This window comes from Tauraco erythrolophus, chromosome Z (genome assembly GCF_009769465.1).
Source record: "Tauraco erythrolophus isolate bTauEry1 chromosome Z, bTauEry1.pri, whole genome shotgun sequence".
Classification (NCBI taxonomy): Eukaryota; Metazoa; Chordata; class Aves; order Musophagiformes; family Musophagidae; genus Tauraco; species Tauraco erythrolophus.
The window spans coordinates 4673301-4698432 of NC_141496.1; the positions used below are offsets into that span (position 1 = coordinate 4673301).

The 25132-nt window shown below is 50.8% G+C and overlaps 1 protein-coding gene across 2 annotated transcripts; it reads left to right on the plus strand.

The window, feature by feature from the left end:
- The first annotated feature begins 309 nt into the window (after window positions 1-309).
- On the plus strand, window positions 310-24265 carry PSTPIP2 (proline-serine-threonine phosphatase interacting protein 2). Of its 2 annotated transcripts, XM_086629544.1 has the most exons (14): window positions 310-342; window positions 8627-8727; window positions 10540-10617; window positions 12684-12718; window positions 15138-15244; window positions 15967-16029; window positions 16493-16591; window positions 16778-16823; window positions 17219-17298; window positions 21513-21611; window positions 22131-22227; window positions 22544-22625; window positions 23663-23697; window positions 24216-24265. In XM_086629544.1, the coding sequence occupies exons 1-14, from the start codon at window positions 310-312 to the stop codon at window positions 24263-24265; spliced, it is 1005 nt and encodes a 334-aa protein (XP_086485670.1). The 2 variants fall into 2 exon arrangements, with proteins under 2 accessions (XP_086485670.1, XP_086485669.1); XM_086629543.1 differs by lacking the exon at window positions 24216-24265 and having other exon boundaries at window positions 23663-23780.
- Window positions 24266-25132: the final 867 nt, after the last annotated feature.

Here is a 25132-nt window from a genome sequence, read left to right on the forward strand (position 1 = left end):
GCCGTCACCAGTGGGTTTCTCCCCACGGCACAGGGATGCCGCCCCTCGCGTCCCCGCCGACCTCATCCCCCCGCCGCGGGAAGCGGTGCCCTCTGCCGCAGCGCGCCCCGTTCCGCCGACCCGCGGGCACCCGGGAGCGCGCAGCCGAGCTCCGCGCAGCGAGTGGGTTGGATGCGGCCGCTCTGTTTGCGCGGAAAGAGTCGGGGGGGCGGAACGGAGACTGGGAGGGGACACCGCGCCGCGGGGTGGGACCGGCGGGACGGGGCGGCGCCGGGAGCGGCGGCCGCGGTGGAGCGGGGCGGCGGCAGGATGCCCGAGGCGCGGTACAGGGACCACTTCTGGGTGAGCGGGGGTACGGCGGGAGCGGGGTCAGCGGGGCAGGACCCAGCCGGGGACTTGGGGGGACACAGTTGGGTCGGGGGGTGTCACCCCTCTGTGGTCGGAGTTGGCTTCAAAGCCACCTTCGTGGTCCTGGGGTGGCTTTGCGGAAGGCTCTGAGCATCCCCGGGCAGGCACTGCCCGTCCGCGCGTGTCCTGAGAGCCGTGGCTTTGCAACTTGGCCCCGGGCGGCCAAAACGTGAGGGAGTCGGTGCCGGGCTGAGGGTTTGCTCGTACCAATTTGTCACCGCGGAACTACTTGGAGGCACCGTGGCCAAAAAGGGTCCTGTGGTTTGAGCTAATCCCAGACTAGGAGCCAGCCCCTCGGTGCGCCGCTGTTGGCTGCCGAGCTGCGGAGGAAGAGGCAGGGTTCGGGGAAAACCACGATTTACTCTGTTGAGCCTGAACTGTGCCTTTGGGAATGGAGAAGTGCTGAGTGGCCACTTATCTGCTGCAGAGCATAGGTGCTGTGGCTGCTCAGTTCCCCTTGGTGAGTCAGCATTCGTTCCAGGTACTGGCAACCAGGAAAAAAATGACAAAATTTTGTCTCTTGCGACTGAAAATCCCCATTGGTGAATGGTGCTTAGGGTTTCCCAGGTGGTGCCTGGGAAGCAGCTGCTGTCTTGCAGGAAGGTGCCTGGGCACCGGGAGGAGCGGGTGCAGAGCACTGGGCTCACCCAGCATCATTAACATGTCATCGGGCATAGCGCCGTCATGTAAATCCCACATAGTTATTGAGCCGGGCTTGGAAAATAAGGCCGTGTTTGCATCTGGCAGCCGTTTCTCAGCTATTCGTTGCTGAGAAATTTCCACGTGCTCCCTTTGCTTTGCAACAAACTGTGCAGGAGGGGAGGGATGGAGGGGTACGGCGCAAGGTATGCGGGTGGCAGCATTCCCCAGCTGGGGGGAATAACAGTAACGCTGAATTATTAACAGAAGAGCTGAGTAGACATAAAATCATAGAATCACAGAATCACGGAAAAGTTTCAGTTGGAACGGACCTTAAAGATCATCTAGTTCCAATCCCCCTGCCATTGGCAGGGACACCCTCCATTACACCAGATTTCTCAAAGCCTCATCCAACCTGATCCCACTGCCAGGGATGGGGCAGCCACAACTTCTCTGGGCAATCTGGTCCAGTGCCTCACCACCCTCTGAGTGAATAAGTTCTTCCTTATCTCTGACCGAAATCTCCCCTCTTTCAGTCTCAAGTCATTGCCCCTTGTCCGATCACTACACGCCCTTGTAAAAAGCCCCTCTCCAGCTTTCTTGTAGCCCCTTTAGGTACTGGAAGGCTGCTAGAAGGTCTCCCTGGAGCCTTCTCTTCTCCAGGCTGAACAGCCCCAACTCTCTCAGCCTGTCTTCATAACATGGTTTGTTGTGCTTCAGTGACACACTGAATGGAAGAAGAGGTCCTTACTATGGGGCTGGCTTCAGCTAGCACTGCCCGGTTTGTTCCTCTCCCACTGTGATGTGGTGCTTTTTGAAGGAGGATCCTGGAAGAGGGGGCTTGGTGGGAGAAAATACTGGGGCGGGAGCAGCCCCAAACCCCCAAGGCGAGGAGGAGCTGGGGCATTGCTGACTCCTGCCTGACCCCCTGTATTGCAAATATGGCTATTTACTGAATAACTCCCAGTTCTTGCTGAGCCTAAACTATTGGTGCTGCCAAGGATTTAGCTTGGTTTTTTCCTTTCCGAAGCCTGTGTGCTTCCCCTCCTGACCAAGGAAATGTGCCTTTGGATGGAGGTTGGGTGGGAGCGTGACGGATGTGACTCAGTGGAGAAATCGAGGCCCTGTTGTGGTTGTTTGGCCCATGGAAAAGGCAGGTACCACCACCCCAAGCAGTCTCCACGCCACGTACCGATGACCGTGCATCAGCTGCAATGATGGGGGAGGGAGGAGTGGAACGAGAGACGGGCAGTAAAAAACAAATTTAGACAAGGTGCGGACGGCTGGCTGCTTGTCTGGCTTTGGTTTGCTGGTAAGAGCTGTGAGAGAGTGCAAACTTCCTCCTGCAAGTTTTCCTCTTAAATTACTTTGCTTAAGCCAAAGAAGAAAGGAGAACTCTTCTTTGCCAAAGCAAGTGATTGTGCGGCAGTCAGGACAACGCGATGGGAAAGGGGGGATTTTGGAAGGGCTCCAGGGGAGGGATGCTCTAACTGAGGGCACAAAGTCTAAAAAATAACCAAACCCCCCAAAAGCTGAGCCGTTTTAGATATTGCATCTTCCAGCTTTGAAACGTGGCGGGTCATGAATGGTGACCGCTGAATTTCCTTGTGGTGATAAGCTGCAGCCCCTGCTTGCTCTGCTGGGGCGTCGGGCCTGTGCCTCAAGCCTCATCTGGGGACTGATTTAGCTTTAAACCCCAGCAGTTATGGTTTCTTTGGTGGAGCACCATGTCTATTTTTTGCTGCACTGGAACCTGGTCCTTGCTGAAGTTCACGGCGCGATGCTCATGATGCGCTGTGTCAGGAAAGCACGGTGCGACTTGGCTTGCTGCGTTTGAGTTTGTTCACCCTGTTAGGTCTCAGTGCAAGAGGAGAAATTCCTTTCAATAGAGGGGTTTGCTCTTTTTGCATCCTATCGCAGCTCCTGCTCAACCAGGGGCTGCAGTCCGGAGATGCCCGAAGCTGCACGTGATGTCAAGGAGGACCTCAAACCAGGGCTGCCCCTGCTCCTGTGACGCTCCCTCCTGCAGCCTGTGCTGCCTGCAGGTGCCTGCAAAAGAGCTGTGCAAAAATAAAAATGTGCTGAAGATGATGTTCGTTTCCTCTTGCCCTGTCTGTAGCGATTGCTGCGAGTTGAGCAAGTGTGGGGTTTTGTTTTCATTTGTTTTTGCAACCTGCTGTTCTTCTTTCACTCTGCGAGGTCTCTTCTTTCACTTTAATAATTTTCTTGGTAGGTGCCTGGCTCTTCCCCAAGCCTGTTCTAGCAGAGTGTTTTGGGTAACCCAACAGCAAAGCTGTGCGTCTCATCAGAGCACTTTGGTCCTGTAAAACTGCGTGGGAGAAATAGAAATGGTGATAATGCAAAAAGACGATTTAAGTCTGATCTATTGACTAACAGCTTGCACTAAGGTTGCTCTGGTCAAAAAATCTTTGACAATAAGACTTAGGTGTCTAAATCTTTTAGGCACTCCCAAATACTTATTTTTCATGCCAAGAAAAAGTGGCGCTGCTAAAACAAGCCGTGGCTCAGGCAAGTCATCTGCAGCAAAAGCTGCACTGGCACATTTAATTTTCTAAGAAAGTATGTGGCAAAATCCCTGAAAACCCTTATTTACCCCCCCAATGCGTAGGAAAGAGCTGTTGTATCTCTTTTTGCCATGGCACCAAGTGTGGGGGGAAAGAAACGCTTTGCCCTCGTGACAGATCAAGGGAGCGCTGGTATCTGCAGAGGAGCCTGCTACCATGGGTGGTATTTTGTCAGGGCTGTGGCTGGCTGTATTTCTTCTTCGTTGCCACAATAGTTTTTCAGCCTCATGAGGCTGTCTGGGGATAAACTTTTTTTCTGCGTCCTCACTGTTGAGGGTCGGACGTGTCTGCCAGCCCCAGGTTCACTGGTTCTCAGCTCCTGGGTTCATTCCCAGTGACTCACAATGTGACGCTGGCTGGGCCGTTTCACTTCCCCTTACCCCTGCTCGCCCTTCTCCAAACGAGGACTGGCTTGGCGGAGTTTATCGGCAGCCTTATGAAATCCTCAGGTTGTTGTTTGAAAGGAACAAGGTGGGGCTTGTGGCTTGAAGTAACTGCGTCGAGGTGGCAAGGTCCATTGTTTTTTCTGCGTCCCTGGGATGAGCAGGGTAGGTATGTTGGTGTAGGGGAAGGAAACTTCAAATAGAAAATTATTAATCAAAAAGCTGCTTTTGCAGGATGCCGTTCTCAGGTGGGTGAATTTGCAGCAAGCTCTTTTCCTCCCTGCCATGAATTTTGTCCATCCTGTTGCACCCACCTGGTTAAGGGATGGGGAGGAACTGCAACGTCTTGCAGCATCTCCTGCTCTCCTCACCCTGCAGGCACCAGCACAAGCATTTTTCTTGGTCTCAGCAACCTCTGCAGGACCCTCAGTGATCTGAGGCTGTACTAACTGTTAGCAAGAATAGCACAGCCATTTATAGTTGCACGGTGTTTCCAACTACTAAAATAGTCATCCAGCTTCTGCTATGTTTCTCTAAGCAGGTAAGGCTGAGGAGAGATACTGAGAGTTCTGCATAAATAAAGATCCTTCAAGCAGTGGTCCATGAGCAGTGCAATGCCCCCAGTCTTTTGGTTTTGGGAAGGCTGGGAGAGACTGCTTGACAGCAGGAAGGCTCTGCAGAGGGATCTGGACGGGCTCGATTGATGGGCCAAGGCCAACTGTATGAGGTTCAACAAGGCCAAGTGCTGGGTCCTGCACTTGGGTCACCACAACTCCATGCAATGCTACAGGCTTGGGGAGGAGTGACTGGAAAGCCGCCTGGTGGAAAAGGACCTGCGGGTGTTGGTTGACAGCTGGCTGAGTATGAGCCAGCAGTGTGCCCAGGTGGCCAAGAAGGCCAACAGCATCCTGGCATGTATCAGAAACAGTATGGCCAGCAGGACTGGGGAAGGCATCGTGCCCCTGTACTCGGCACTGGTGAAGCTGCACCTTGAATAGTGTGTTTAGTTTTGGGCCTCTCACTACGAGAAGCACGTTGAGGTGCTGGAGCGTGTCCAGAGAAGGGCAACGAAGCTGGTGAAGGGTCTGGAGCACAAGTGTTATGAGGAGCAGCTGAGGGAACTGGTGTTGTTTAGCCTGGAGAAAAGGAGGCTGAGGGGAGACCTCATCACTCTCTACAACTACCTGAGAGGAGATTGTAGTGAGGTGGGGGTTGGTCTCTTCTCCCAAGTAACAAGCGATAGGACAAGAGGAAATGGCCTCAAGCTGTACCAGGGGAGGAAAAATTTCTTCACTGAACGGGTTGTCAAGCATTGGATCAGGCTGCCCAGGGCAGTGATTGAGTCACCATCCCTGGAGGTATTGTTTTCAATGTGTTGAAATGGCGCTCAGGGACATGGTTTAGTGGTGGACTTGGCAGTGATAGCTTAACGGCTGGACTTGATGATCTTAAGGATCTTTTCCAACTAAATGGTTCTGTGATTCTATGATTCTGCTGTGCCATTGGCTCCGTAGGGGCTGCGTGTGTGTGAGGTTTTCTGTGTGAAGTGGGGTAGAAAATGGAAGTGTCAAGCTCAGCAGCTTTCCTTTCAGCTCTGACTCATACGAGGTCATAAAGTGTTTTCAGATCCCGACTAAAGCATTTTAGCTCTTCTTTTGGCTAAAAGTGAAAACAAAGCCCAAAGCAGCACACCATGCACACCAATTCCTTCTCCTCAGTGAGTCGGTCAGGAGGATGGCGCAAACCCGGGCGGCATGTTGGGAAGCGGGGTCACGTCCTGCTGAGCCCCGCGGGCTCGAGAAACATCAGCTGCTGCTGTGTCACCTTGAAATCATCTGTTTGTAGTTTCCATGGGCTGTCCTCTAAATAGCTCATGGGCTCAGAGCTCTGCCCTGTGGGGAGGACCAGGACAGCCATGTGCTGCACGGTGGGAGGAGAAATGCTCATCCCCTCGCGCTTCTCTAGCTGATGAGGGCTTAGTGCGACTCCCCATCCTCCATACCTCCTTTGGCTTAGTTTATTATGTCTTTCTATCTTGTCCCCTGCATCCATGGCGCCCTGCTCGCCATGCTGCCCTTCCTCTTTCATCACTCCCTGCCAGCCCTGCCTTTGGGACGTCCCACGGGCAGTCACGCTGGTCCTTTTTATTCCTTCTGTGCCAACATTGCCCAGAAAGGTGCTGCGAAGGCTGATTTCATGAAACACAACCCTGCTCAGCTCCTTCTGGGCCAGGAGCTCCTCCTCTTGCCTGGGAGTAGCTCTTTTGGAAACCTCCACCATCTCTGTTAGCGCCCATGTTTCATATGGCACCTTGCACTGTGAGGTCTGATCCAGCCTTGGGTGCTTAGGAAATACATGTAATTAAATCCTTCTACTGGAGGAGGAAGAGGGACAAAATAAAGAGCTTAGTGTACATTTTTGATGGATGCTCCCAATTTTTCCCCTGGTGCTTCTGCTTGGCATAGCAAGCCCAAGCGTCCCAGGCAGCAGAGTGGGGTGCAGGAGCCTTCGGGTACCTCCGGATATGCAGCGATGCGGGTCTGGCTGTTCCATCCTGGAGGGCTTGCAGCGACCGACGGTTGCTCTCCACATCCATTTCATTTCCTTAGAAACTGGGGATAGGAAGTCAAGTTAGGATGTTCCTGTGTTTTGCAACTGTCATGAAGACTGGCTTCGGTGCAAGCGCGTTTCCTTTTTCACAGACCCGATGAGCAAAGACGCAATGCAAACGGAGAACGGGTTGTGGGTTTATCAATAATAGGCCTATTTTGGAGGGACGTTTGTGCTTTGTAAAGAAATAGAAACTCTTTTGGTTTCTGCTCAGGTCCTGCTCCACAGTCCTCTCTTCCCATGCACGCTACGGACGGAGCAAAGCTGATCAGAGATAGCCAGGGATATCCTGCAGGTTTCACTCCACCAGATCTCTGCTTCACTTCTTGCTTTCTGGCCACCGACATCCAAGTCCTTGACTCCTTAGGGAAGTCCATGTGATTAAAACCTTCTTTTATCACAAATACCAGCCCTGTTCCTCCTCATTTCTTGCACCAGCTACGAACTCCTGAGAAGTCCCCCCTTCTGCTGCCCACACTTTCACACCAGTTCTCTGCGCACTCTCATCCTAAACCATGTCCTGAATCTCTCCGTCCTGCTGTTATTCCTCTTCAGGCTTCTTAATAACTGTTTGTGGCTTTTGCTTTCTTTCCCTGAGCTTCAAATCTGCTGCTACCATTGCTTCTTTTCTGCAGCCTCTTTCCCTGTATTTTTTGCTCCCATATGTGCTGTTCTGTGCAACACCGACTGGTCCTCTTTGCAGAAGACAACAGGCAGCACCTTCTGCACAGCTCCCTGCATCTGCTTCAGGCTTCTTCCAGAGCAGGAGAGCTCATGGCCAGAGCATCTCTTTGTATTATCATAGCACTTAGGAGCTTTTCTCTTGGCCCAGGTCTCTAGAGTCCTGGCAAGACCCCATTTTCAAAGGAAATGAAACGGATGTGGAGAGCAGCCGCCGGTCACTGCAAGCCTGGGCAGGACGGAGCAGTCAGACCCACATTGCTGCGTAGTTAGGGCAAAAATCCATTTTTTGTCCTAAGGTGCTTCCAGGCATGGGTATGAGGAAAGAATGGGGCAGGTTTAGTCCACCTTTGACCTAGCCCACCTACATCATTGCTGCACGTATCTTTTTTTTTTAATTTTTTTTTTTTTTTTTTTTAATAAGCATCAGTACAATATATGTTTTTAACAAGTAATTCAAAGGAAAGCACTGATCCTTCAGAAGTCTATGGGAAGTGTGAGTGGCACTGCGGGGCTGAGAGCCCTGCGTTGGAAGATGGGACTTGGCCCCATGGGTGGTGGAGGCAGGACCGCTCCATGGCTGTGATGTTTTGTGGGAAGTGAAGAAGCGACCCCTGCGTGATGTGTTGGAGGCCCTACAGCAGTGGTGGGGGAGGACCTGGTACTTCGGGAAAGGATCTTTGCAGCGGTGTTTTGAATTGGTGCGTGGGACAGCGTTGCTTTATGCAAGGTCAAAGAGAAGGCTGTTGCAGCAGTGATCATTGGGTGAATCCATACGTTACTGTGAGGAGAGTGAGAGAAGCCCATAGCTCTGCAATCCTGCACAGAAAGGTCTGATAAATTCACTTCCAGCCCAGACGTAGGCTCCTACAGCCAGACGTGAGGGCGATGCCCAGAACACTGCAAGTCAATGCTAACCAAGATCCCTCTCCATGTCTGCAGAAAGTGGGAGGAGCAGTAAAGACAGGCTATATCTAGAAACTTGGAGAATTTTTAGTGCTTAATTTCGTTAAGTTAGAGCTGACAGCCAAGCTCCAAGGAGGAGATGCCATGTGCCTTGGGGCTGGCTGTGCTTAGGCTGGGGGGTGCAATAGAATGGTAGGACCAAGCTCTTCTGTTTTCTGAAATTCATGGAACTGCCTTGTCCCAAATTGCCACCATTGTTCTCATTCTGGAGCCTCTCCCACCCCTAAAAGACATTATTTCATAAAGAGGCACTTGCACGCTTGCTCCCAGCTGAGCCACTGCTTTTGCAAACGGAGGTGGCAATGGCCATGGACTGCACTGACAAGGATGTGACTCCCATTCTTGTGTTTTCAGAGCACAGATCTGACGAGCACAGTTGGTTACGACAGCATCATTCAACATCTGAATGACGGCAGGAAGAACTGCAAAGAGTTTGAAGACTTTTTGAAGGAAAGGTATGGAGCTGCCTCTCAAAAAAATGGGTTGAGCTGAGCCTGGGAAGTGAGGCGGTGGCACTACTTCTATTCATTGTATTCCCAGTTTGGTTTCTGTTGTGTTTAACTGTCCACTATGTTAAAACATTTAATTTTTGACTGATGAGGAGCTTGTTTTCTTACACTGTCTTTTCCTTGCATGGCTGGTGCTGTGGTATGAAGCCCTTGCCCAGGAATCCTCAGCTGTGAGGCAGCAATGGTGCCCAGGGCTTGATGCTCACGTTTTGAACTGTTGGTTAGAAAGAAAGAGGAATCAGGAGCAGTTGAATAATTCAGTCTTACGTGTTGCCAGACATCTCTACTGTTGTGTTGTTGGTGGCCTGCCCAGGCCACACGCTCTCCCAAGAGGTTCACCTTGCAGTTCCGCTTGCAGAAGATCAGGTGAAGACTTTGGCATAGGAGAGGCATGGAGCCATCTGCTGAACCCTTAGAACCGTGTCTTATGCATCCGTGACAATGGAGAGAGTGCAAAAAGCCTCCTCCACACTCTGTGCCCCATTCCTCTTTGCTGTTGAAGGAGGTGTAGGTTACCACCAGCATGTCTAGCTAGGAAGAGCTGAGAAGCTGGACCTGGACTTGCTACTGGCACCCCTATCTGAACATGGCCCAATTCTCCACGTACAGCACAGCTGTTACACGGTTCCAACCATGGACAATATGCCTGTTGGCTTTGATGCTTTGTCCCAAAAGGAAGTTAATGGGAATATTGTTAGATAGAGGAAAAAAAATCACTCTGTAATCTTTATTTTTTTAATTTCCCTACAAGCTTTTGGAGTTTTTAAACAGTTAAGTTAGGTGAGTCCCACTGACACACTCTAGAAATCAACAACATAGGCATCTGTACCTGCATGAGAGATACAGGCATTTTAGGAAGCTATTTAGTTTATCCAATAGACTTCCAATAGACCTGTAGCAGTACTTGTTTCTCTCCACTGACTGCAGACAGCTAGGGTGGCTTTCCCAGATGGAGACGTCTACATTTGACCAAGCAAGTCCAGCCCTGGTTGTCTATACAGATTTCAAAGCAACCACAGAAAGCTGGTTGTTCTTATACTGCAACACACAGGCTTTTTCCCTACCCCTGTCTTTCTTCCAAGAGGAGAGGACAATACCATCTCTCAAAGGTGTTATTTATGTTACCTCACAAGATGTGGCCTCTTCATCAGGTGTTCTCTCTAAGGACCAGAGGTGGACAGGAGAGAGAACCTATTGCCTCATTTTAAAGTCCTGAAGAGCTGAAACGGCCCATCTGAGCTTTGGGGTGCATTTATGGTGGCTGAGTGGTCTTTGAGGTGCCTACTTGCTCCTGTCACATTTGGTTTAAATCAGCCAAATCAGATTCGAAAGTACTTTGTGTGGAGGGACCGACAGACGCTGATGGCCAAGGTGCAGAACACTTGTGATTGTTCAAGTCTTGTTCCCACAGAAAATGAGCTAAAAGCTACTCAGGTGACTCACCTGGCTGCACCTAGCCACCAGCTGCACTGGCTGCTTAGTCCTCCATCTGCTGCAGAGGTGGTCTCTGCACCCATCAGCCATAGGGAGATAGGGAGAGCAATGCATCGGGACCACAGAGGCAGCAAAACAAAGTGTTTTCACTAAGAAGGCTGTTGAGTAACTGCAAACAAGTCTTCCTGCAGCTAACCGTACGCAGTTGGTGTGCAGCAGGTCAGAAGATAGGGAGGGTGTTAAGAGCGGGGCTTGGCCTCTGCTGCAAGGAAGTATCAATTTCTGAAGTGAGAACTTCCTCTCGTTTCTCTCTTTCCTCAACAGAGCAATTATAGAAGAAAAATATGGCAAAGAGCTCATTAACTTGTCGAAGAAGAAGCCCTGTGGGCAGACAGAGCTGAAGTAAGTTCACAGTCCTGTGTGTGTTTTGCTTTTATGGGTGTCCTTACTTGGAGCAGTGAAGAAGGAGGAGAAGGAGGGAGGATATGAGAGATAAAATAATGTTCAAAAGTGATTGGGACACTACCAGAACGTGATCTGAAGTTGGTCTGGTGAATGAACAGTGCACCGTTGGGTTGGCGTTTGTCAATAGATGAGTTGGACTTCACCAAGTTCCTACCAGCTGTAGAACAACCGAAGCATCGTAGATGGTCAGGCGAGATATGGGCTGGCTCTTCAGTAGAGGGCTGAGGACCGTGAGGCATTGGGTTTGCTCCTGACTTTTTGTGGCCAGAGGGAAGTACAGATACTTCCTTGACTCAAACCAAGCAAATCTTCAAAGCCCAGCATGTTACCACCCTGTAGGGGGGCTGTGGCCGCTGCAGTTGGCTCCACTGGTCTCCATTTCCGCAGACCCTTCTGCTTCCTGCTTTGTCTCTGTACTTTTTACATGCCCAGTCTGATATTTTTTGATAATTTATTTACAGTTTTATATTGAGGTGTCACATAAAATGATTCTGAAATCTTTACTGTGCAATATTAAGAGGGAGAAAAGTTCCCTGTGTTTCCAACCACTGGCCCATGCACAATGTAGAAGGTGTTTGTATGTCCCAAATGATACTTTTAGGAGGTTGCCTGAAGCATTTTGCATGGAAGTCAGGATTTTTATAGCATCCAATGTTCAGAAAGATGTCAAGAAGATCTCAAACCAAATGAGCTGAGAGGGAAAAAGCTGGAGGTGTAAAGAGGATAAATAAACCTGCTTGGAGCTGCCTTGGCCAGCGTCGAGTGCGGGATCTGGCAGGGATTGATACAGTTTCTCATAGTGTTCTGGTTGAGAAACTGATAACTGCTGGCCTGGATAGGTACACCCTCCTTTGGGTTAAAAACTGGCTGGACGGCCGGGCCCAAAGAGTGGTGGTAAATGGGGCTAAATCCGGCTGGAGGCCGGTCACCAGTGGGGTTCCCCAGGGCTCAGTGCTGGGTCCAGTTCTGTTTAACATCTTTATCAATGACCTGGATGAGGGGATTGAATGTACCCTCAGTAAATTTGCGGACGACACCAAGCTGGGAGGCTGTGTCGATCTGCTCGAGGGTAGGGAGGCCCTTCAGAGGGATTTGAACAGCCTGGATCGTTGGGCTGAGGCCAATGGCATGAGCTTTAATAAGGCCAAGTGCAGAGTCCTTCACTTGGGGTATAAAAACCCCAAGCATCGCTATAGGCTCGGGGAAGAGTGGCTGGAGAGCTGCCTGGCGGAGAAGGACCTGGGGGTCTTGGTTGACTACCGGCTTGATATGAGCCAGCAGTGTGCCCAGGTGGCCAAAAAGGCCAATGGGATACTGGCGTGTATCAAGAATAGTGTGACCAGCAGGAGCAGGGAAGTGATCCTGCCCCTGTACTCGGCACTGGTGAGGCCGCACCTGGAATATTGTGTCCAGTTTTGGGCCCCTCGCTTTAAGAGAGATATTGAGCTCCTGGAGCGGGTCCAGAGAAGGGCGACTAAACTGGTCAAGGGGCTGGAAAATAAAACTTATGGGGAGCGACTGAGGGAGTTGGGGCTGTTTAGCCTGGAGAAGAGGAGGCTGAGGGGAGACCTGATTACGGCCTATAAATACTTGAGAAAAGATGGTGGGGAGGTAGGGGAAGGGCTCTTTACATTAGTGATGGGTGATACTCTTGATGAACAAGAGGAAATGGGCATAAGCTTAGTCAGGGGAGATTCAGGTTGGATGTTAGGAAGCATTTCTTCTCTGAAGGGGTTGTCAGCCACTGGAATAGGCTGCCCAGGGAGGTGGTTGAGTCCCCATCCCTGGATGTGTTTAAGAATAGGGTGGATGATCTACTTGAGGATACGGTTTAATGGGGATTAGGGATGGTTGGACTTGATGATCTCTAAGGTCTTTTCCAACCTAGAAATCTATGAATCTATGAATCTATGAATCTGCTGTCTGGTTTGGAGAGGTGCTCTGCTGATGCCTGCACCTGGCCATGCTTTCCCACTCTTTTTAATGCTCTGCCTGTTTTTCAGCACGCTGAAGAGATCCTTGGATGTTTTCAAGCAACGTAAGTAATTCTTCCTGTTTGTCGGGACAAACCAAACCTGCCAGGCAGCTGCTTGGGAAGCAAATAGCAGAGAAACCTCTAAACCCGTGCGATACTGGGGTGAGGCATAGGCTGTCTGCCTGGCCCAGCTCATCCCAGCTGACGGGGTTTGGGACGGAGCGCTCCAGGGCACGCGTGGGAGAGTAGACCCACAGGACATCCCCTTGGAGATCTCTTGGGCTTTTGGGGCTGGCTGCCGCTCAGAAGTTCGTGCTTGTGTTGTATGTCAGAAGCTGTGTATGGGAAGCGCAGCTGGAGTTTGTTGGACTGGCTCGCCTTGCCTTCTTCACACACATATGCAGTAATTCACACCTCAAATAGTGTGTTCAGTTTTGGGCCCCTTACTACAAGAAGGACATTGAGGTGCTGGAGTGTGTCCAGAGAAGGGCAATGAAGCTGGTGAAGGGTCTGGAGCACAAGTCCTCTGAGGAGCAGCTGAGGGAACCAGTGTTGTTTAGCCTGGAGAGAAGGAGGCTCAGGAGACCTTAACACTCTCTACAACTACCTGAAAGGAGGTTGTAGTGAGGTGGGGGTTAGTCTCTTCTCCCAAGTACCAAGTGATAGGATGAGAGGAAATGGCCTCAAGTTGCACCAGGGGAGGTTTAGATGGGATATGAGGAAAAATATTTCACCGAAAGGGTTATCAAGCACTGGAACAGGCTGCCCAGGGCACTGGTAGGTATTGAAAAGAGGTGTTGACATGGCACTCAGGGACATGGTTTAGTGGTGGACTTGGCAGTGATAGCTTAACAGTGGGACTCGATGATCTTAAAGGTCTTTTCCAAACAAAATGATTCTTTAATTCTAATCAGAGTATCTAAAAGGTGATGCTTTGGCCACCTTACATTGTCCTTTCATTGACATGTGTCGCAGCCCGCCAAGGTACAAGCAGCCAGCATCCGTACCTTGAGGGCTAGCACTCTGCTATCCTGTGCTGAGTCCACCCTCTGCCCTAGCCAGGTTTGTCTGCTGCCCTGTCCCTTGGTGGACTTCCCTAACGAGGCTCAGCCCTCACAGCAGCTGACTATTAATAGCTGTAGGTTTGAAACAGCTCTGGGGGGTTGAATCACGAGATACAGTTAGGCTTAGCTCCCCTGATGAGCTTGCTGGTGTGGTGTTTTGCAGAATGGCTGCTCGTCTTCAGCAAGATAAATCATAGAATCACAGAACGGTTTGGGTTGGAAAGGACCTTAAAAATCATCTAGTTCCAACCCCCCTGCCATGGGCAGGGACACCCTCTACTACACCAGGTTGCCCAAAGACTCATCCAACCTGGCCTTGAACACTGCCAGGGATGGGGCAGCCACAGCTTCTCTGGGCAACCTGTTCCATTGCCTCACCACCCTCTGAGTGAAGAAGTTCTTCCTTATCTCTAATAGAAATCTCCCCTCTTTCAGTTTAAAGCCATTGCCCCTTGTCCTATCACTACATGGCCTTCTCAAAAGTGCCTCTCCAGCTTTCCTGTAGAACCTTTAGGTACTGGAAGGCTGCTAGAAGGTTTCCCCAAAGCCTTCTCTTCTTCAGGCTGAACAACCCCAACTCTCTCAGCCTGTCTTCACCTCATCTTCACGGCCCTCCTCTGGACCCGCTCCAGCAGCTCCATGACCTTCTTGTGTTGGGGACTCCAGAGCTGAACACAGTATTCCAGGTGGGGTCTCACAAGAGCAGAGCAGAGGGGCAGAATCCCCTCCCTCGACCTGCTGGTCACACTGCTTTGGATGCAGCCCAGGACACAGTTGGCTTTCTGGGCTGCCAGCGCACATTGCTGGCTCATGTTGAGATTCTCATCCACCAGCACTCCCAAGTCCTTTTCCTCAGGGCTGCTCTCAATCCATTCTCCGCCCAGCCTGGACTTGTGCTTGGGATTGCCCCGACCCACGTGCAGCACCTTGCGCTTGGCCTTGTTGAACTTCATGAGGTTCTCACAGGTCCACCTCTCCAGCCTGTCAAGGTCCCTCTGGATGGCATAAAGCCTGAGATTTTTTTAGCGTTAGTTTTTCTGTGCCCCAAGTTGGTTGCCTGCTAGGCTGGGGCAGCGCTTCCTTCAGATAGGTCTTTCAGGCTGCGATGTGTTGAAACATGCCTGAATTCATCTGGATGAGGAGGAGATGTGACTGTGCTTGTTTTAGTAACTTCTCTTGATAACGAGTTTTCTGACACTGAAGGGCCGGCCCCAGCAGGACTGATCCTGAATAGCTCTTTACATGGGCAAGCACTGCGTGGAGGCTACTTCAAAAGTGCTGCTGCTGCTTTTATGTGTTTCTGCAAAGGGGTGTGTGATGGGGGGTCAGTTTGATATCAGCTGCACCAGTTGACTTGAGCAACAGAGTCTTTTTAGGAGTGCATATATATATATGTATTTATAATTTTTTCTTTGCAGAGATAGACAATGTGGGACAAGGTCATATCCAGCTGGCGCAAACCCTTCGGGAAGAAGCAAAGAAAATGGAGGACTTCAGGGAAAAGCAAAAACTGCATCGGAAAAAGGTCAGGCGCCGCAGACGCACGTGCATTCGCCACAGAGTGATCGTTCCCTGGCGATGGGCTGCTCCCAGCCGGTGTCTCCTGCCATGCCCCAGCCCCCTCCGTGCCCCTGGTGACTGCTGCTGCCAGGAAGTCCTGAGCTCCTTCCTACGTGTTGCAACTGTGTTGGTGAACCATGTGTCAACCTCCGACTTCCCTCTTCTCGCTGCTGGCTACCTTTTCCTTTGGCCACCTATTGGGGCCAGCAATAGGAGGGGCTCGGCTCCAGGGAGGCCAGCCTCAACCAGGGATGTTTTTAAAGTGTACATATAATGCTGTATGATCTCCATAGGGTCTGCTAAAATCAGCAAGCTCTTTAACTTCTTCTGGCTTGAGAATCCTTTGTCTGGAAAATGAGGGAAAACTGCTCGAACAAGGGGCTGGTTTGGACTAGCGGAGAGGAACAGGCTTGTCAATTTTGCCAGACCCTATGGAGACGATGCAGTACTATGTGTTGCTAGGATTTAATTCGTAGACCTCCTTTGCATATACAGGTGGTGGAGGCTTAGATAGAAGCATAGAAAGATGAATGTCTCAGATGGGTTTTGTGAAGATGCTTTGAGTAGAGAAAGGTCCTTAAAGCCATCTTAATCTGGTCTGTGTCTCTTCCTTTTCTAAGCTACGTAGTATATCCTGGAGCTTTGATGGTCAGTGATGTACTGACTCCGGGTCTGTTGTCCTCACAGATAGAGCTCATCATGGAGGCAATACACAAAAACAGGAATTTGCAGTACAAGAAGACCATGGAGGTAAAGCAAACCTGCTGCTGTTTCTTGATGTATGGACTAGCTCTGCTAACATGCACACGCATGGTGCTGGGGTGGGCATAGACACGAGGGTCTTCGTCCTCTGCTGCAACGCCCTGCGTTGTGTCTGTATGAGTGGTGCGCAGGGTGTGCTCCGCAAAACTGAAGAGTATGCAAGGCATGAGGCTGATGTAGCCTTGCAGGGTTGGATATGAGTGATTTAGATGTCACGGCATCGATTGCCATGAGCTTTTCATCTTGAGCGAAGAGCAGCTTGTCTTGTGAGGTCAGTTTTGCCCGAGCAATAGGGCATCTGGGACCTTGCGTGCCATCCCCTGCTCTGCTGGCAGCCTGCGCCCACCTCTCCACTCGTAGGCTGTGCTTTCCTCCAAAGCCTCCCGCGTGAGCTGTATTTGCATCTCGTTGCTTGCTGACGTGCTCCTGCCCCGTTTGGTGGCTCTCCTAGGCCAAGCGTCTCTATGAGCAGCGCTGCAGGGATAAGGATGAGGCAGAACAGGCTGTGCACCGCAACGCAAACCAGGTGACGCAGAAGCAGCAGGAGAAGGTACGGAGAGGTGGGTGGCTGTGGGAGAAAGAAGTGTCTCTTCTTGCAGCTCTCCTGCCCCATGGCTCTTCTCCCAGCTCTGGGTTTTGGAGTGAGATGGGAGGGCTGGTGATGTTCCCCAGTTGGGCTGCATTGCCGTCGGTGATGCACCAGGGCTCTCTTTCTTCCCTCTCTCATTTTTGGCAGCTGTTCCTGAAGCTGGCTCAGACGAAATCAGCTCTGGAGGACTCTGGTGAGTGTGGAAATGGCAGCGTTTGGAGGGCGAGGGGAGTGTTTCCTGGGGCAGGGGTTTGTGAAGCTCTGGCATGGCTCTCTAGCAAGCTCCAGCTCTCAGGTCAGGCAGGGCTCCTCAGAAACACGTGCCCAAGATACCGGCGGTGGGCACCTGCCCTGGAGAAGCTTGCATGGCCCCACCGAGGCTGCTCTCACCATTTGCCCATGGCAGGACCCTCTGCCTTGCTGCACAGCTCTGCATCCCCTTGCAGTGCCCACCCACAGCCGAGCTCACGCATGACTGCTGCCTTCTCCCTGACATCCCAGCCGTTTCAGGCTTCGCATATTGCCTTCCAGCGAAAAAATGTTTTTTTAATTAATGTCAATCAGATGACAATGTGATTTGCCTTGCAGACAGGAGTTACCAGCAGAGCGTTACCACGCTGGAGAAGATCCGTGAAGAATGGCAGAAAGAGCACATCAAAGCTTGCGAGGTAAATGCTTCAAAACACCTTCATACGGCAACGCGATCCTCTGGATGTCCACCCCTCCCTGCAGGGGTCCTGGACAGTGCAGTTTTGCCTTCTCTGTGTTCCCCTGGCAGTGAAGCAGCAGGATATGTGTCGTGGTTTAGGCTGGTCTGGCAACTAAACTCCATACGACTGGTCTCTCACTCCTTCTCCAGTGAAATGGAGAGGAGAAATACATAATAAAAGGGCTGAGGGTTGAGACAAGAACAGAGGGAGCACCCACCAACCATGGTCCTGGGCAAAACAGACTCGGATTTCTTAAAGCAAAACAATTTATTAACGGTTACTTAAAAGGACAAAGGGAAACAAAATCGGTTACTTGAGAGGGTAAATAGAAAATAAGGCCAGATCTTAAAAAACAACACCTCCCCATCCCCCTTTCCTTTTCTTCCCGGCTCTACCTTCCCCCCAGCGGCACAGGGGGCAGGGAATGGGGGAGTGTAGGTCAGTTCATCCCATGTTGTTCCTGCCGCTGCTCTCTTAAAGGAAGAGGAGTCCTTACACCAATTTTTCCCTTGCTCCAGTGGATCCCCTACTCATGAGGAAAATCCACAAACTTCTCCAGCGTGAGTCCTACCCGCAGGACGCAATCCTTCCCCATCGGATTGCTCCGGTGCAGGCTTTACCACAGTCTTGGATTCTTGGGGAGTTGTGGCCACTCACTCCGGCGTGGGTCGTCCCACGGACTCTAGATGCCTCTCTACCTTTTTGTGCATCCCATGCTCCATTATTAACAGTTACTCGTCGTGCATCCCCTGCTCCACGACCTCTCTCAGGCTCAGGCATCTCTTCCCCGACGTGGGCTTCTCCACGGGCTGCGAGTGGGTCCCTGCTCCACCGAGTCCATCCCTGGCTGCAGGGGGGCCGCCTGCCGTCCAGCCACTGGCTGCAGGGGAAACTCAGCTCTGGGACACCTCGTCCTGCTCCATCTTCACTGACCTGGTGTCGATGCAGCCGTTTCTCTCAGATCTCAGTCCTCTCCGGGTGAACTCGGCCCAGCGGGCACCCCGGGAGCGGGGCTGTCCCCGAGTTCCCCCGGTGGCTCTGCTGCCAACATCCTCAGTGGGTGGCACCAGCCTGGCGCGGGCAGCTGCCCGGACAGGGGCCAGGGAGCGGGGGCAGCGCCCTCCTCCCTCTCCTCGCTCCTGGGCAAAGCACTTTTCCGGTTCCTTTGTCCCAACTTAAATAGGGCAATTCGCAGAGGCGTGGATTGGCTCAATCCCCCAGGGGGATGGGAGTCCGATCTAGTGGCCAGCTCGTGCCACCAGACGCCCCCCCGCCATCAAATCATCACAAGGTGTTGCAGCTAAATCTGTGTGTGCCTCACGCTTGGCTTCTGGATTCAAAGTCCCACTACTTCAAGGTTTCCACTATTTTTTTTTTCTTTTTTTCTTTTTTTTCAGCCACTGTTTAAAATTGACAGAGTCAAAGTAGTGGCATTTTTGCTCATTAACTGCTTTCATGTTTGGTGTGGCCGTTGCCTTGAACAGCTGGGGTCATCTCTGCATACTCAGCGACTCAAGGCCAATGTGTCCTACAGCCGCGACAACACCTAGCAGACCCTATCTGAAACTCTGACAGACTTTAAATGACTTTGCAGCAGAGGCTGGTGGCAGGCTGAGAATGCAGGCTGGGTGAAGCCATCTCCATGTGAAGGCTAAGTGCCAGGACACCTTCACCTTGTAGCTCACAGACCATGTGGTAGCATGGGAACCCCTCTGAGTGGTTTTATCAGCCCAAAGTGGAGTGTCTCATAGTGAAGTGGTCTAGCAAGGATTTCTAGCACGTGCTGGGGAAGTCTAGAGCTGATGGAGAGAGGACCATGCAGCTGCTCTGCTGCTGACCTGTGTCTTGCAGCTGCCTGTAGTCTGTGACCAAGGGATGGACAGGGACTGCAGAGATCCAGGTTTTATCCCAGGTCTGCTGCAAGCTTGCAAAAGGTCTTCTCATCCCTAGCCATGCCAATCCCTCCCCAAGCTGTTTCTCCTCAGGCCTCTGTTTTACTTTTACCTTTTGCAATGGAATTTGCTGTCCGTTTTGCATGGTGTGCGTCAGTGTCTCTTCTCCAAAAGCTTCTCTGATAGTGGGGCTTGGGAAGCAGTACTTCCAGTTCCGCAAATGGATCACATGGAGGTTTTCCCCTCAGTGTGTTGCAAAGGTCATAACTGATAGCAAGCATGTATGTACTTTTGGGATGAAAGGTTATCTGTCATGGAAATGTGCAAAGGCATGTGAAATTGAGGTATACCAGACAGCAGGTTTCAAAAGACTTGGGTTTAAACCTGCTTGGAAAAGGGCTGGGTAGGAAAGAGAAGACCACTGACTGGAAAAGAGGAAACATAGCCCCCATCTTTCAAAAGGGAAAAAAAAGGGAAAAAAAGAAGACCCAGGGAACCACAGGCCAGTCAGTCTCACCTCTGTCCCTGGCAAGATCATGGAGCAGATCCTCCTGGCGACTATGCTAAGGCACACAGAAAACAAGGTGATTGGTGACAGCCAACATGGCTTCACTAAGGGCAAATCCTGCCTGACTACTTTGGTGGCCTTCTATGATGCGGTTACAGCATTGACGGATAGGGGAAGAGCAACTGACATCATCTACCTGGACTTGTCCAAAGCATTTGATACTGTCCCACACGACATCCTTATCTCTAAACTGGAAAGACATGGTTTTGATGGATGGACCACTCGGTGGATAAGGAATTGGCTGGATGGTCGCACTCAAAGAGTTGTGGTCAACGGTTCAATGTCCAACTGGAGGCCTGTGACGAGCGGTGTTCCTCAGGGGTCAGTACTGTGGCCGGTGCTATTTAACATCTTTGTTGGCAACATGGACAGTGGGATCGAGTGCACCCTCAGCAAGTTTGCAGATGACACCAAGCTGTGTGGTGTTGTGGACACTCTGGAGGGAAGGGATGCCATCCAGAGGGACCTTGACAGGCTGGAGAGGTGGGCCTGTGAGAACCTCATGAAGTTCAACAAGGCCAAGTGCAAGGTCCTGCACGTGGGTCGGGGCAATCCCAAGCACAAAGACAGGCTGGGCGGAGAATGGATTGAAAGCAGCCCTGAGGAAAAGGACTTGGGAGTGCTGGTGGATGAGAAGCTCAGCATGAGCCGGCAATGTGCGCTGGCAGCCCAGAAAGCCAACTGTATCCTGGGCTGTATCAAAAGCAGCGTGGCCAGCAGGTCGAGGGAGGGGATTCTCCCCCTCTACTCTGCTCTTGTGAGACCCCACCTGGAATACTGCATTCAGTTCTGGAGTCCCCAACACAAGAAAGACATGGAGCTGCTGGAGCAGGTCCAGAAGAGGCAACGAAGATGATGTGAGGGCTGGAGCACCTCTGCTGTGGAGACAGGCTGAGAGAGTTGGGGCTGTTGAGCCTGGAGAAGAAAAGGCTCCGGGGTGATCTTATAGCAGCCTTCCAGTACCTAAAGGGGATACAGGAAAGCTGGCGAGGGACTTTTTACAAGGGCGTGTAGTGACAAGACAAGGGGCAATGGCTTTAAACTGAAAGAGGGGAGATTTAGATTGGATACAAGGAAGAAATTTTTCACTCAGAGGGTGATGAGGCACTGGACCAGGTTGCCCAGAGAAGCTGTGGCTGCCCCATCCCTGGAAGTGTTCAAGGCCAGGTTGGATGAGTCTTTGGGCAACCTGGTGTAGTGGAGGGTTTCTCTGCCCATGGCAGGGGGGTTGGAACTAGATGGTCTTTGAGGTCCCTTCCAACCCAAACCGTTCTATGATTCTATGACCAACTAGTCAATGCACCTGTGTTTTCATACATCCCCAGTGCTTATTAATTGCTCCATACTTGTGGAAGTGAGCTGGGACCGCAGGATGATGGGGTACCTAGGGAACGTGCACTGCCTTTAAGAAGCTGGCTTTGTCTCCCCAGAGGTAGCAGTGTGATGGGTGACCCCTTCCACATGATTCCTGCAGACCTTCCCCAGCTTAACACTCATCTTTGAAATACCTGGTTGCGTGGAGGGATGATTTCTCCTCTGGATGAGCTTTAGGACTTTTGGTTTCCACGTTTCCTGCAGGAGACCACCACCACCTACGCCTTGCTGAGGACAGTCATCTTCGTAATGGCACTTGAGGATGAGAAACATTCAGGATAAAAGAGATTTGCTCTCGTTTTAAAGATGTTAGGGCTGTTTTGTCTGTGTCGTTACAGTTCTTTGAGACTCAGGAGTGTGAGCGGATCAGCTACTTCCGCAGCGCCCTCTGGCTTCATGTCAATCAGCTCTCCCAGATCTGTGTCCAGAACGATGAGGTACGTCAAATGAAAATCTTCATTCTTCTGTTTGGAAAGCAAAGCCAAATTTGCTCTCCTGTGCACTGAGCTGTGTTATGTCTGTATTGGGCTGTGGCCTTTGATCAGCCTCCAGACACTAGCATGAGTGTGCAAGCAGAAGGTTTTGGCCAGAGCTCTTGCAGATGAGGCTGCCTCTGGGATTCTCACGTTTTTTGAAGGCGATGAAGCATTGGAACAGGTTCCCCAGAGAGATGGTAGATGCCTCATCCCCGGAAACATTCCGGGTCGGGTTGGATGGGGCTCTGGGCAGTCTGATCTAGTTGAAGATGTCCCTGCTCGCTGCAGGGGGTTGGACTAGATGGCCTTTAAATGTCCTTTCCAACCCAAACCATTCTGTGATTCTCTGATTCCCCTACCATTGAAGCTTGTGTCCTGGGTGAGCCCTGGGCTTTTACTCCATGTGCGATAAATGATTGGAAAAAACCCTCTTGTTTCTTGACCTGATACATAGAAATGCTTTTTATTTCCCTTTTGCAGAAGTATGAGGAAATCCGCAAGAGTTTAGAAATGTGCAGCATTGAGAAGGATATTGATTTTTTTGTAAATTTACGCAAAACTGGAAGTTTGGCCCCAGGTAAGAGCTCAGGACAATCTCACAAAGCAGTGCCGTCTTCCTTGTACTCCTCATGGAGCTGCTGCTCTGATCAGCACCAGTTTGGATGGAAAAAACACTGATGTTGCAACATCTCTCCTGTCATTAACTGGCATGCAGCACTTGTCTCTGCCACTTATCACCAGCCTCTGAATATAATCTCCCTTTTCTGTAACTTTTAATTTCCTGCTCAGGCATTTTCCCAGAGAGAGGAAAGACTTAGCAGCTAAATGTTGGTGTTGACAAGTAGCTTATGCTTATAAAAGCTCTGCACTTCACCAATGTTAACTTTTCCTAGCTCCTGTTGTTTACGAAAACTACTACAATACACAGAGAAATGCAACTCCTGTGAGAAGTCCGGTTCCTGTACCTATATCAAGGTAAGGAACATAACACGTACAATTGCAACTGTGATTGCAAATGATGCTCTCAAAAAAATAAAAAAAGCATATTTTGTTGCTTTCAGTCTGTTGAAGGCTTGACTTGGGAGTATTAGAGGAAAATATTTCCCATGCTATGTAGCCCATCACTCTCCACAGCAGGTGTTATGGCAATGTGCTGCCTATTATAAGGTCTTCAATGACCCCCTCAAACCCAGCCAGAGGTTTTTGCTCCTCCTTTTGGGGTCGTTTGTCCCTTTTCATTGTAGAGAATCTTATTCTGAAAGTGCTTGCAGTTAGGGTGTGCTCATATTTTCTTGTGCCAAGCCCCTTCTAGAAGTCCTTTGCATTGAGGTGGGTGGCTGTGGTACTCTGACAGCAGAAAAGCAAGGCAGTTGCATGTCTTGCTTTGTCTGGGAACAATCTGAACTCCCTTTTAGAGCAGCCTTTGATACCAAAATGAAACCTTCTGGGCTTCCCTGCGTGGTTCTCCATGTGGGCTGCCCATCTGAGGAGAGATGGATCAGTTAGAAGCGTGCATGGGTAGAGGGAAAAACAGCAGAGCCAAATTCACTCTCCTGAGACAGAAGCTGGGCAGGGAGGACAGGGCGAAGGATGCTTCTGCCAGGGGGATGATGAGGATTCAGGGCTAAAGACTGTTGCTAAAGATGAGTGTGCCACTTTGGCTGTCACAATGGGAGAGGAGTCATGTCCAATTATAGCTTCCTGGTGTCTCACTCTGGGCAGAGGCATGTAAAAAGGCATGCCCTGAGGCTCACTTGTGAATGTCTCCCCAACTTAGTGCTTTTTGGTTACCTTTTCCTCTTGCCCACTGTATCAGCTTCAATTCTCATGTTTGCCAAGCAGGTCGTCGGTGGTGAGCCCACCATGACATGCCTTGGTACCATGACTCCATAAAGCCCAGGCTCTTGCCATCCCATGAGCTCTGGGAGGGCAGTTGGGGAGCGCAGAGCCAGGGCAATGGGAGTCCTGTAACCATGCAGATCATCCTCAGCTCTGTGTTTCCTTCTGTGCAGGAGGGGACCTCTACCCACCCCGACCAGCGCTCCAGGTGAGTTACTTGCTGTATGGGGTTTCTGGCCCTACAGAGGAACTCTCTGCTTTTGCTCTTCCTCATCAGATCATGATCTTTAGCTCTCTAAAGGGCTTGCTTTAGGTGAAGCTCCCGCTCTAAGTCGGTCCCCACTGAAAGATGCTGGGAAGCTGGGCACCAACTTTAGAGGCAAGGTTTCATCCAGAAGAAGTTCTGATCAAAGCATTTCTGAAGCTTAAGGATGTCTAAGCTTGGGATTCCACCATCCTCTGCAGTTCGGGCATTTCTCTGCTTCAGCTGCACAAGCTTTAGCATTCCCAGTGCCACTTCAGTGACGGGATACTGTGGCAGAACTCGGCGAAATGAGGTCCTGCTTTGGCTCTTCGGCAAATCAAGTCATCTCTTTGAGCCTCATTTAACCTTGCCTCCCATCCCTTTAACACAAGCGGCCTGTGGTGGTGTTTCTGTCCTGTCTGAAGTCTCGTGATGAGCACTTCTCATGAGCAGGCCTAATTTTTTTGTGCTCTGTGTTTCAGGTGAGCCTGATTACGCCACAGTCGACGGCTACAGCTTGATACATCACTAATAGCCACAGTAAGTACTCACATTTGATGAAGAGAGGATTTAATACAAGATGCAGCTACACTGAGGAGGGACAATGGAGAAAGAAAGGCCACCAGTTAAGAGATGACATTTTGAGGGGACCAACTGGGAATAATGGTCATGTCGGCCCTCTCATCACTTGTCTCAGCTGGAGCTGTGGTTTAGACGCTGTTGATCCTGTTCACAGAATCACAGAATCACAGAATGTCAGGGATTGGAAGGGACCTCAAAGGATCATCTAGTCCAATCCCCCTGCCGGAGCAGGACCACCTAGATTAGATCACACAAGAACACATCCAGGCAGGTTTTGAATATCTCCAGAGGAGGAGACTCCACAACCTCTCTGGGCAGCCTGTTCCAGTGTTCTGTTACCCTTACTGGGAAGAAGTTCTTCCTCATGTTTAAGTGGAACCTCCTATGTTCCAGCTTATATCCATTTCCCCTTGTCCTATCATTGGATGCCAGTGAGAAGAGCCTGGCTCCATCCTCCATCCTGTTCTGTAGGTTCTCCAAGGAGAAGACATTGTCGGTCTGGCCAGCGCGGCAGAGGTGGCATTTCCAGTTATTCCCGATCACACAGAGCTGAAGTGCTTTGCCATTTTAAGAAAGTATTTCTTCTCTCATAATTATTTGCATATTCAGAAAGTGCCTACTAAAAATCTGTGCCTTTGATGAACAAACTCCTTGGTTGGATATCCCATCTTCACACTCAGGGGAAGAAAAGAAATATAAGCGATGGACCCGGACACAGGTGTGGTCTTCTGTGTCTGAAGAAGTTTTTGATTTGAGTTCTTCTAAAGTGCAGCCATCTGGCAGAGGCTGGAGCCTCCCACACTCCAGATAACTAAGA

Bases quoted from the DNA above. Each gene is read 5' to 3' on its own strand.
- PSTPIP2 (XM_086629543.1), top strand. From the start codon at position 310: ATGCCCGAGGCGCGGTACAGGGACCACTTCTGG. The intron at 10,618-12,683 runs GTAAGTTCACAG...CCTGTTTTTCAG, and splicing joins TGTGGGCAGACAGAGCTGAA to CACGCTGAAGAGATCCTTGG. The intron at 16,030-16,492 runs GTAAAGCAAACC...TGGCTCTCCTAG, and splicing joins AGTACAAGAAGACCATGGAG to GCCAAGCGTCTCTATGAGCA.